This window comes from Electrona antarctica (assembly GCF_951216825.1).
Source record: "Electrona antarctica genome assembly, chromosome: 16".
In the NCBI taxonomy this organism is placed as follows: Eukaryota; Metazoa; Chordata; class Actinopteri; order Myctophiformes; family Myctophidae; genus Electrona; species Electrona antarctica.
In genome coordinates this window covers 12,327,192-12,339,845 of record NC_136797.1, presented here as the reverse complement: position 1 = coordinate 12,339,845, position 12,654 = coordinate 12,327,192, and the positions used below count along the sequence as shown (strand labels likewise).

At 41.2% G+C, this 12,654-nt stretch overlaps 3 protein-coding genes across 6 annotated transcripts in view; 2 read left to right on the top strand and 1 right to left on the bottom strand.

The window, feature by feature from the left end:
* bcr (BCR activator of RhoGEF and GTPase) overlaps nucleotides 1–3,068 on the top strand; it is a 124,117-nt gene extending 121,049 nt beyond the window's left edge. For all 3 annotated transcript variants that reach the window (XM_079524477.1, XM_079524478.1, XM_079524476.1), the window contains 4 exons: nucleotides 318–452; nucleotides 728–833; nucleotides 1,411–1,573; nucleotides 2,310–3,068. In XM_079524477.1, the coding sequence (XP_079380603.1) occupies nucleotides 318–452; nucleotides 728–833; nucleotides 1,411–1,573; nucleotides 2,310–2,399 (494 nt within the window). In that variant the 3' untranslated portion in view covers nucleotides 2,400–3,068. The remainder of the gene's footprint in view (nucleotides 1–317; nucleotides 453–727; nucleotides 834–1,410; nucleotides 1,574–2,309) is intronic.
* The window catches only part of ak3 (adenylate kinase 3), a 465,380-nt gene that overhangs the window by 312,633 nt on the left and 140,093 nt on the right, over nucleotides 1–12,654 (bottom strand). The window lies entirely within an intron of this gene.
* Nucleotides 8,331–12,654, top strand: part of LOC306939794 (adenosine receptor A2b-like) — a 40,719-nt gene continuing 36,395 nt past the window's right edge. Inside the window, exon 1 of one of the 2 annotated variants that reach the window (XM_079524498.1) lies at nucleotides 8,331–8,410. Coding sequence is in view for 1 of the 2 variants with exons in the window: in XM_079524500.1 (XP_079380626.1) it covers nucleotides 8,346–8,410 (65 nt within the window). In the remaining variant the exon portion in view is untranslated. The remainder of the gene's footprint in view (nucleotides 8,411–12,654) is intronic. The other variant, XM_079524500.1, reaches the window with a different exon arrangement.

Below are 12,654 nucleotides of genomic sequence, written 5' to 3'. Positions count from 1 at the left end.
CAAGCTAAGAACATAATAGTAGAATATCTATATAATGGAACTATGCATGTATACTTTATAGTGCTATGTCTACATAAAAATGATATAAGTCTACATAAAATGCTATCTAAGTCTACATAAAAATGTCATGGCTAGGGCAAGTGCTACGGGCCATGATGGAGTCTGAAGAGGTGGGTTTTCAGACTACGGAAGAAGATTGGGAGTGAGGCTGCAGTTGTGAGATGAAGTCTTGTTTTTGGTCATCTCCTCTTCCTCTTCCTCCTCCGTCACCCACAGTGCTCCCCATGCTCACTATTTGTCATCCGTTTGCTTGACAGACAATAAGGACGTGTCGGTGATGATGAGCGAGATGGACGTGAACGCCATCGCCGGGACGTTGAAGCTTTACTTCAGAGAGCTGCCAGAGCCGCTGTTCACCGACGACCTCTACCCCAGCTTCGCGGGGGGCATCAGTAAGTCACAGTATTTACTATTTACCCAGTTTAATAATTTGGCACAATACAGTTAATGGATTCAATCGTTGTGAACATCAACCGCAATCCACAGGCATGAATGAAAGTCGCCTGCCCTTAAGTTATGCATGAAAGTTAGTTGGCTAATAGAAATTTTGCCGTTTTGTTCATAGTTTTTAAACCATTTAAATCATTCGACGACATTATTTACAACAGCTTTATCATCCGTTTGTTAATCGCACGATGATTAATGTCGACCGTGTGGTTTTCTGCAGCCCTGACGGACAGCGTCGCCAAAGAGAGCTGTATGTTGAACTTGTTGCTGTCGCTGCCAGAACCCAACCTGGTCACGTTCCTCTTCCTGTTGGACCATTTGAAGAGGTAGGTCAAGCCAGAGCCATAGAGTATAAGACAGAGTTACGAAAACTCCATTCACTTCATGGGGCTTCAGTCCAATGGCGGCTCTTCTACATAGACTTCTATTGAGAATGAGGACAACAAATAGGGACAAATCCTGGACCGGAAGTAGGCAGAAATGCATTGGACCCAGGCAACAGCCCAGCTTTAATGATCTTAAATCCCTTTATTTTAGATTGTTTTGTAGTAATCGTACAACATAAACATTACAGAGACTTTAGTTGTTACTGTACAATACTTTAAAACAGTTGGCATGTTGCACACATGCCTTATTTGCGCCGCCCCCGTTGAAAACGATGTATTTCAAACTCCAGCTTGTCACTCTCCAGGCTGCATGAGCAGCGCTCGAGCGCTCGGTTTCTGCCCCCTCAATATCTCAAAAACTCTTCTATTAGATGGCTCTGGGTCAAGCACGTGCACCCGCACGCACACACACACACGCACACGCACACACACCAGATGTCATAACATTGCTTGCGTTTTTGTCTCACCCATTCCATTTACATCGTGTCCTCTCTCTGAACGCCTAACCTAACAACAGGGTTGCAGAAAAGGAGTGCGTCAACAAGATGTCTCTACACAACCTGGCCACGGTGTTTGGCCCCACGCTACTCAGGCCTTCCGAGAAAGACAGCAAGATCCCCGCCAACCCCACGCAACCCATTAGCATGGCGGACAGCTGGTCGCTGGAAGTTATGTCACAGGTAGAGTACACACACTAGGCCAGGGACGTGCAGAGAGTGTTAAGAGAGGCCCCGGGGCTGAAATTCCGTAAGAGGGCACTTTAGGAAGAAAATAGCCGATCTGCAAGCTCTCAACGCGTCGCGCTGCAGCTTGTAGATCGGCTATTTTCCCGGGCGCGACCCCCGCACTTGTTGGCTACTGGAGATGCGGTGATGACATGGATTTCTACACAAATTCTTTCAATGCAAAATGCTGCGTTCAAGACCAGGAGAGTTCAGGAAAAAAATCAATTCTCTGGATATATGGGATGGAAAGGAGAGGAAAGGAGAGGAGGGGCATTTGGAAAGGAGAGGAGGGGCATTTGGAAAGGAGAGGAGGGGCATTTGGAAAGGAGAGGAGGGGCATTTGGAAAGGAGAGGAGGCCCTTTGGAAAGGAGAGGAGGGGCATTTGGAAAGGAGAGGAGGGGCATTTGCATTTCTTTCACCGTATTAAATGCTGCATTCATGGTCTGGAGAGGGCAGTTGTTTTACAGACTGGTAAAAGGGCAGGGGCTGGCATCAAAAGCCCCCCCTTGATGTATATGTGTGCACGCCCCTGGGGTTTTTATGTGGGTAAATAATAACACACACACACATTTTTCTTTTTCTGTCTATCTCAACTGTACATCCAAATAAAGGCAGTAAAAAATATAGTAAATGTGGGTGTTTTTTTTATACGTAAATATAAACATTTGGTACCCTCTCCTCTCTTTGCAGGTGCAGGTGCTGTTATACTTCCTCCAGCTGGAGACCATTCCCACCCCCGACAGTAAACGACAGAGCATTCTCTTCTCCACCGAAGTATAGAGAGTCTGTCTGTCTGTCTGTCTGTCTGTCACCCACTTTAGACTTTGAAGGACTATGAAGGAGAGAAGAAGGAACGCTGGCTCAAACTGAGTCCATAATAGTCTTGTTTTTGAATCTACTGACCCGGGTCAAATCGGCTCTCCGCTGGACTGCAAAACGGCAAGGAGGGAAGGTCCTCTGGCGATAATGGCCATAATTATATCCACCAGAGGGCGGTGTTGTCGTACGTGTAAAGATGTGACCCAATACTTTGCAGCACACAATGTGCTCTCCCTCTAGTGTGAACGCTGGTTGCCGGCGTAGGGTAATATACATCACACCCAATATTTGGTGTGATACTCTGTACCTCCAATGAACACAGTACATTTCTTTTCCCGTTCTCTTTTTCACTCAGTTTAACATTGTAGCTTTTTTTTGTTTGTTTGTTTTGTTTGTTTTTTCTTTCTTTTTACAGTGCGCGTAAACGGCTAATTTATACATTGTGGAAGAGATTTTCCAACTGAACTATAAATTAGGCTTACTGTAAGTAGGCCTATACCAGTATGTAGTGGTATTACCCAGCTTAGTCCATGTATGTTTATTTTGGACAATCATTAAGTCGACAGTCTTATTGAAAGCTGGCTTGTTAATCCATTTCAGATATTTGGGAGAAGCGAAATTCTGCCAAGAAGACACTTTTTTGGGGGGGGGGGGTAATTTTGAGGTTCATCCAAAAATCACCCTGTGAATCAAGACTCAAGAGAGCGACAGAAGATCATACAGTACATACACATCCATCCTTCCATCTTCAACCGCTTATCCGTAGTCGGGTCGCGGGGGCAACGGCTCCACCAGAGAGCTCCAGACTTCCCTCTCCTCCAGAGCAGCATTAGTGACTTCCTCCTGGGGGATCCCACGACGTTCCAAGGTCAAGTGAGTCGATGTGTTTCCTCCAACTGCGCCTTGGTCTGCCCCGAGGGTCTCCTCCCAGTGGGACGTGCCTCGAGGACCTCCCTATAGGGAGACGCCCGAGAGGCATCCTAACCAGATGCCCGAACCACCTAAGCTGGCTCCTTTCCAGGCGAAGAAGCAGCGACTCTACTCATACACAGACATACATAAACAAACCCCAGGAGAAGGAGCAGCGACTCTACTCATACACAGACATACATAAACAAACCCCAGGAGAAGGAGCAGCGACTCTACTCATACACAGACATACATAAACAAACCCCAGGAGAAGAAGCAGCGACTCTACTCATACACAGACATACATAAACAAACCCCAGGAGAAGAAGCAGCGACTCTACTCATACACAGACATACATAAACAAACCCCAGGAGAAGAAGCAGCGACTCTACTCATACACAGACATACATAAACAAACCCCAGGAGAAGGAGCAGCGACTCTACTCATACACAGACATACATAAACAAACCCCAGGAGAAGGAGCAGCGACTCTACTCATACACAGACATACATAAACAAACCCCAGGAGAAGAAGCAGCGACTCTACTCATACACATCTCTACTCTACTCATACACATCTCTACTCTACTCATACACATCTCTACTCTACTCATACACAGACATACATAAACAAACCCTGGATGGAAAAAGAGACTGTACTGTAGGCCAGTGGTTCCAAAACTTTTCATGTCAAGGACCCCCAAAATGACACTCATCAGCCCGCGGACCCCCCATTAGAGAATATTTTTACAGCTTCTAGCAGTGATTTTTCAACCATTTTCATTTCAAGGACCCCCCCTACCCCCCCCTCCCACGGTTTGACCTGAATTAGGCTACACTCCCCTATTTAATTCATTTCTATCTCTGGGACCCCCAATGTATATTGTAAAATCACTGTTAATTTAACTCAAATGGAACCAAATGGAGCTGTTAGGGTCCATTTGGTTCCATTTGTACACTTTCTGAGTTACAGACCCATAAGGGTCCATTTGGTTTCTAACTATCATTTAGCTGGGGGACCCCCTGGAGCTCCCTCAAGGACCCCTGGGGGTCCTCGGACCCCACTTTGGGAGCCACTGCTCAAAGAAAGACTGTAAAATAAAAGCACACAGGTAGTCCGTAGACAGTGTGTTGCAATCAGACTGCCTGTAGTTTTTGAACAGAAAAAGGATTTCCCTCCATTTTGTGTTGTTTGTGTCTCGAAGGTTTGTCTTCTGCTTAAATATCCAAGCAATATATTTTTTAACATAGTAATTGTCTGTGTTCTTATATCTTCGTTCAAAAGGATGTCCTTATGAAAACAACAAGGCATCCTGGCCAAAATAATATGTTTGTTTGTTTCATGGAGAAAACAATTGTATTTACAGATACACTATGTACATAATCTTAAAGCTGTATTTTTTTTTGTTTTTTTTAGCAGTGTAATTGTTGTCATTGTAATTTATTTTGGGGTCGGGGGGAAGAAATCAAAGTAAGTATTAGTTATTCTAAGTCTACTTTTTGGTTTGATGAAGACAGTGGTAGATCATACTTAGCCTTGACTTTAATTCTTGCATTAAATACGCAGGATTTAGCCTTGTTCTTATAGAAACAGTCCAGCCTATCAATAATACAGCTATATAGTATGAAGGTATAACAACACACATTTGTACTTTTAATACACGGCGAACAAAAAATACGGTGTGAATTTTATTTAACGTCAACTAACACACTGCATTTTGCTGGGTATATGCTCCCTGTGATAAAGGCACAAGCTTTTTAACTGCTGCGTCAATTGTGTTTCATAGTAGTCAAGTCTCATACCCAGAGACCATATTATTGTCCGTTTTAGTCTGATATTGTGTAATATCATATCACAGAAGAACACATCATGTATGACGTCTTTACTTTTAAACTATTTAATCTGGGCTACGAAAGTGCACTCATCAATAGAACTACTGTATTACAAACGAGAGACCTGAGCACTGGGTTTATATCCACTGAAGACCATATCCAGTGGCGTGCACAGATAGACACTAGGTGGTGCTAGAACACCTGCCCTTTGCCCTCTGGACAGCAATGTGCCCTTTGAGAAAAAATAAAATAAAAATTGTACAGTTTATGTACAGTATGTGGACCATGGTGACATTGATCAAATCTTGATAAAAAAAAAGCTTCTAATATATTATTTATGCCCCAAAATCTATAAATCTCACACTATTACGGCAACCGGCCGGTTCCACGTGCTGCACGAGGTGCCCTTTTTTTTCCACTTGAGCACCTGCCTGCCCCTCTAAATGTCTGTGCACGCCACTGGCCATATCTATTGATTTTAATGAAGAGATATTTGTTCATTCTATTTGATGTCTCATTTCTTTCATCCATATCATGGATACATTCTGATAAATCCGTGTCCGCATGTGCCCTTTAATTGTTTTTGTATTCCATTAAGCTTGAAAGTGACCAACTTGACCGACGGCCACGTTGATGAAAAAGCTCTTTATTTTTGTTGTTAGAAATAACGAGAGTTTTTGGTCTTAATTTCTTGTACCTTGATTTAACATGCAGGCATGTTTTATCGAAGATCTGTTTGATCTCTTTTGACAAATTATGTATAATTGGCAGTGGTGGAAAGTAACCAAGTACTTTTACTTAAGTACTGTACTTTTTTGAGGTATTTGTACTTTACTTGAGTATTTCCAATATCCAGTACTTTTACTTCTACTCCACTACATTTCGGAGCCAACATTTTTACTTTTACTCCACTACAATTATTTGAAAACTTTAGTTACTAGTTACTTTGGCGATTTAAATTTTGATTAGAAAACATACATTAACCACTTCAACCCTATACATTTCGGCAATTTGAAAATAGCTACAAGCTCGCAACGCAACGCATTGTGAGCTTGTAGATCTGCTATTTTCAATAGATTTTGTACACATTTTGAACTTGTGAAATGGCACATTCTGCACGAGTACTTTTACTTTTAGTACTTTAAGTACATTGTGATGCCGATACTTTTGTACTTTTACTCAAGTACATTTTCAATTCCGTACTTTTACTTGTAACGAAGTAGTTCTAAATTGCAATATTGGTACTTTTACTTAAGTGAAACAATTGAGTACTTTTTCCTACCACTGCTAATTGAAAACTTGATACTGTATGCTGTAGGTTTAGGGTGTTTAAAAGTGGCTCTTGAATTTCTTGGTTTACATAAATACGGTATGTCCTTCCCTGGCCTATTAAAAGATATAATGAATATGATGTTTATAGTGATGATGGCTTGGAAGAAACTGGTTTACACATTCTGAGATTAAAGTTGCTATAAGCAATAATATGTCAATTTTAATTACCTTTTTATTTTTTATTTTTTTTGGTATTCAGACAGCCAGCAATGGGTAAAACGCTCCCCCCCAAAAAATGTAGTCTCTGTGACACATCTAGGGGTCACAATCTGCATTCAAAGATTTTCCTAGAAGCATTGTCATTGGTTGATTTGCCTGTCTGCTTCCTGATTGGTTAGTCATTTCGACCGGGTTTTTTTCGACCAATGACATAGCTTCTAGGAACATCTTTGAATGCAGATTGTGGCCCCTAGATGTGTCACAGAGACACATTTTTTTTGGGGAGCGTTTTACTCATTGCTGGCCGTCAATAAATAAATAAAAAACAAAGTCATTTATTGCTGATAGCAGCTTTAAGGGCTCCATTTTCGTCACCGCTAAACCCCTTATCCCTAAACTTTTTTTTACTATTTTGAAAACCATTTTTGAATAGTTCAACTAGCCAATCTACATCGACACGTTGTGAGCTTGTAGACTGGCCATTTTAACTATTCAAAAATGTTTAGCAAAATAGTAAAAAAAAAGGCAAAGAAGTTTAGGGATAAGGGGTTTAGCGGTGACGAAAATGGAGCCCCATATGTCTCCTGCTTTGGCCCCTCACACCCATCCCCCACCATCTCCCATAATATATACTTTATACCACATGCATTATCGTTGCTGTCTGGAGGAAATACATGTATGTCCAACAAAACGTAACTTTTCAGGAAATAGTAATGTAATTATTATTTAGTTATGTTTATTATTAATACATTTCATTGGCTACCTAATTATTTATAAAACCCACAGACAGACTTATATATAACCACTTTCACGTTCCAAACCTTTCCAAAAAAGTGTGATGCTCTTGTATGACGAATACATACGTTGAAGGGGCATTCATTTACCAAAAAATAAAAGATAATAGAAATATGGAGACACATGACTGCCCGACAGCAACGATATGAACATAGGCCAATTCAGCAGTTTTATGGAGCTAGCTGTTATGCACACATATAATACCTCTTCTTACTTCCTTCAGGTGTTACCGATGATACTAATGAAATGAAGGCTAATTGTTCCAGTCTGGTCAAACCGAGTCAGGGTGCTAGAAATGTCCTATACAGGGACGGATTAACCCCCACAAGGGCCCCTGGGCCGGTAATATTTGCAGAGCCCCCATAGCGCGTGTGTGTGTGTGACATTTTTGTGTTTTTCTTTATCTTTTTAACCTAAATTTAACAAAATCAACAGCCAATGGAGGGTCCCAGGAGCCCTTTTCAGGGCGTCAAACCTAGTACCTCACGGTCCAGTTTCCCCGAGGGGCCCCTGAATGCCAAGGCCCCCTGGGCCACGGCCCCACGGCTAATTTGTCCCTGGTCCTATATCATCTGATTGTATTAATCAACGTTAAACTCACCAACATTCTGTACTGGACAGCTTGAATTATCCTCATGTGCTCAAGTGTTTGTTTCATAAAAATCCACCGTTGACATGTTATCAGTTATACTTCCTGAAGTTCCTGATAAGAAATTCCGTGCAGGTGATTATTTTTAGTGTTGGAGTTTGGAAGCACTCCTGCATTATGTGCAAATTGAAAACAGGTGTGGTAGGCCTACGCAGGAGGTTGAGCACCTGCATGCACAGAAATTATTGAATTAAAGTATAGCTCATAACATGTCTACGGTGGATTTTTATGAAACAAACACTTCGCAGAAGTAAGAGGATAATTCAAGCTTTCCGTGCAGCACTGGAATGTTGGTGAGTTTTATGTTGTTTAATACAATTAGATCTGGTTTGGATGTATGGGCTGCTGCCAATGGCTGGTATTATTGCAACTCTAGATGAACCCATTAAGATAATTATAGTGTTGCAAATTGCATGCTATTGCTGCTATTGTGCATGTTTATTGTGTATTGTTTATTTTTGTATTTATAGATCCCCATCTGTTACTGCCTCGGCAGAGACTATTCTTCCTGGGGCAAAGTACATTTAAAAACTTTTACAATGCATTAAAATAAATACAAAAATAGCAAAATATTCTTTAGCAAATGTTTGCTCACTGGAAACACTCTTACTCCAGTGGGTCTCTAAAGGTGTCCTTGAGTGGGTTCCAAATGGCCCCGTACGGGCGTGTAACTGAGAGTGTACAAATTTGTACACTCTCGAGTTATGGCGGGGTTCCTTGAAATGAAAAGGTTTGAGAACCACTGCACACTAAATGGAACAGAGCCTTAATTAGTATCATCGGTAACACCTGTGAAGGAAGTATATTGGAAGGCGGCCCGGAAGTAAGAAGAGTTATTCTGTGTGCATTAGAGCCAGAGCCTATTGTTTGTCACTCATGTGCGCATGATGTGGATCACATTGTATGAATAATGTGGATGACTACTATGTGTATGCTCACAGAGGATTTCCGATTTCCAATTTCCAGAAAACTTGTCAATGGTTCTGGAGGCAGAAAATACTTTCCTCTGAGGGAAAGAAAGAAAGAAAGAAAGAAAGAAAGAAAGAAAGAAAGAAAGAAAGAGAGAGAGAGAGAGAGAGAGAGAGAGAGAGAGAGAGAGAACATTATCAACCATGAAACACAATAGTACATAGCCTTCATACCGGTAGTAGTATATCAGGTTATCGCAATAAATGACTTATTTCCATTGTGGTCTGTCCTGTAGACCTGACTGGAAGGCAGGCAGAAGTTAGCTTGTAAGCTCCACAGAACACATTTTTTACAATCACTACAGATTCCACAGATTACACCTTATAAAAACGAATTAATGCGCTCTCTGATATTTTGCTCAGGAGTCGATATTTTCTTAAAACTACTAGTTCTTGAATTGCATCTGGGATGGGATTTATTCCCAGAAGGAATTACAGTCACTCTTTTTTTCCCAACACTAGCTACTTCTAAAAACACCTAATTAAAGGTACAAGTGGCTAGACAGAGCAAGCAATGCTTGTTTTCTTACCTCTTTTCTATGACCTTTATAACATTCAAATTCAAGATAGTCAGGACTATCCAAAGCATTCAGCAAAAACAAAAAATGTTTTGACAAACGGTGGCAATATTCTACCAGTCACAAAAAGTACCTTTCCTGCTCATATTTTTATATTTCGTAACGTCGTTTTTACCTTTTGCAATTCACACAGGTTATTTTAGGATGTGAGACAGGCAATGCATATTCATCATTTCTCTCTCTTTTGTCACCTAAGTAAGGCCTCACTCAGACCTTTACTGCATTGCTGTATGCTTGTTGGATGAATGTTGTGTAGTGTCATGCCCCAATGCATTTCCAATGGGAGTCACATGGTTTGACACAACATTTGTGTTGTATGAGGGGGAGGGGCGCAGTCGAAACACAGCCGAAAGCCATACAACAGCTTGTAGTCCAAAATGTGGACTACAAACCATGTGACTTCCATTGGAAATGCATTGGGGCGGCCATGACACTACACAACATTCATCCAACAAGCATACAGCAATGCAGTAAAGGTCTGAGTGAGGCCTTAGTCTGCATTGGTTGCACTTCTCTACCCCATTGTGCCTCAATCCTTTTATTCAGCACCTGTTTTGTGGGATTATTAGTCAAAGCAAGGAGTAGTAGAAATGCTGATCCAGTCAGGGAGAGACTTGTCTTCTGTCTCTTAAAGGGGGGTATTTCAGTCTCCCATTGCCTTTGGTGAGAACAGTCACACATCTCTGATAGACCAATACAGGACCTCAGATTTTGGTGTGGTATTAGTTCATGTAGTTCAGTGGTGGGCAACTTTGACGATGGAGAGGGCCACTATATTTCCACATTCACTCCAGAGGGGCCACGTTGCATATTACTGTCGTGGCAAAAATAGCGGATCTACAAGCTCAAAACGCGTCGCGGTGCGACGCGTTTTGAGCTTGTAGATCGGCTATTTTTGCTACATTCGAATTGAAATCCTGGAAAAAATTTGTCAATTTTTTTTTATTGGAATCCTGAAAATAACCTTTTTTATTTAATTTCAAATGAATTTAGTTATAGTTATGTTAACTTTATGAACTAAATCCAAACACATTGGACATACAAAAGCGGGTCATGTTTGCATATTTGGAAATCTGAAAGCTGAAATCAATAATATATCAGTATTCTGAGGGCCACATTAACTGAAGGTGGGGGCCGCATGTGGCCCCCGGGCCGCCAGTTGCCCATGTATGATGTAGTTTATGTCCGCACGGGCTTGCCCCCTTCCTTCTTCAGACAATACAGAGGCTATTGTGATCAAGCCGAGTTAAGTTCACAAGCACGAGGTGAAGAATGGCATTTCTCTCACTGTTGAAGACATCATTAATGTCATACTGTAGCTGAGGCCTTGAATTACTGTAACTCTTAAAACCTCTACTTTTACCTGTCACATATTTTTGACCTACTTCTGTATATCAAACTCCATTGTATTTGGCTTAAGGAATGCAATGCAAGCAAATCTCGTGTTATGTTGTATACTTATGTTGCAACAGGAGAATATGGTCACTGTGATTGTTTAGCTATACGGCTTAAAATAACTGAAAGTTCATGCGGGAGAAAGGATTCTTAAATTTAAACAAAACTCAATCCCATCAACCACTTTCTATAAAATGTCCTCATTATTACAATAACTTCCTTTTGTCCGTTTATGAAAAAGTAAATATAGCCTAACGTGTATACTGGTGGGACACACAGTAGCTTAATACATCTAAACATACAGAAGATATCGCTATGAGAATACACATTTTAACGTTTGGTGAATGTTACATGTGGTAGCAAATGATATAGCCTCTTTGAAATAATTACATTGGGCTTTTGGTTACGTGTTCAATGTTACCGGTATATTCCATATTTCTGTCTGCCTTCAGTATGAGAAGCTCAAGATGGGACTTCCTACTCAACTACAACAAAACAATAGGACTTTTTTGTTTTGTTATTATGCTTGTACTACTGTAAAAAGGGATACTGTACTCTAATGACCAACATGTTTGGAAGGCATTTGCAGCCTCTGTTTGTACACAAAATGTTAAATAAAATCTTCTGTATCTATGTAAAAGTTTATGAATGTTCTGCATCTATTTTGAAATGTCTTTTTTTCACTGGGACAACTGGGATTAATTAAGCTGTGCAAAATATAGATGGGCCCCAGTATATCAGGAGTCAGGACCTTCTCCTTGTGCCTCATACAAGACTCAAGGAGCAATTGATGATACAGAATGCAACATAAATCCATAATTTAGTGCTGAAAGAAATCATGTCCTCTCCCTCGGCACTAATTGGCCCCTGGAATTAAGAGGTGACTTAATTGTTTGGCCTCTGCATTTTTCCCCCTTTTGACTGCAAGTATAATTTCAAAGCGCATACTAGAAAGGCACACTGAATCATGGATCACATATTCCACCAGGTTGGATATGGCCTCCCTAAGGGCCGATTCATACTCCTATTTTACCGCTGTTTCGGCGCTGTATAGTGCCGAAATGATTTCGGCTCGTCAGAAATTTTCAGTAGCACTGAAGAGCCGACTTTAGGACGGTACCCGCCCCCCCGAACCTCAAATGACGTCACATTGTAGGCTCTACAGAGCCGAACCGACTTTTATTCGGTTCTAAAATAGGAGTATGAATCGGCCCTAAGGCTGCAAGTTGTGGATTGCGACCATCAGGACCCGAGTATGCTGTGGTAGAAATGGCTGTTCTAAATTATCTACAACATACTGCATTTTCATTTTGTTTGTGCATTTGTGGTGCCCCAGGAAGGCGAATTAAGCACTATTGGAGATGCGGTTTGTACAGGCCCCATATAACATGCAAGTCCAACTTCATCCCCAAATTGGGATGAAAGTACAATCACGCCACCTTGTTGAACTTTTGACGCATTTGATGACACTGATGCAATGCGTTAGCCACTCTCCTGTCACGTTCCACTGCACTATTTTACCATTCATACACAGACCTGATAAATCCATTGCCTTTGTCAACAAACTATTGAAAATATTGTCCGGCACTAGGATAT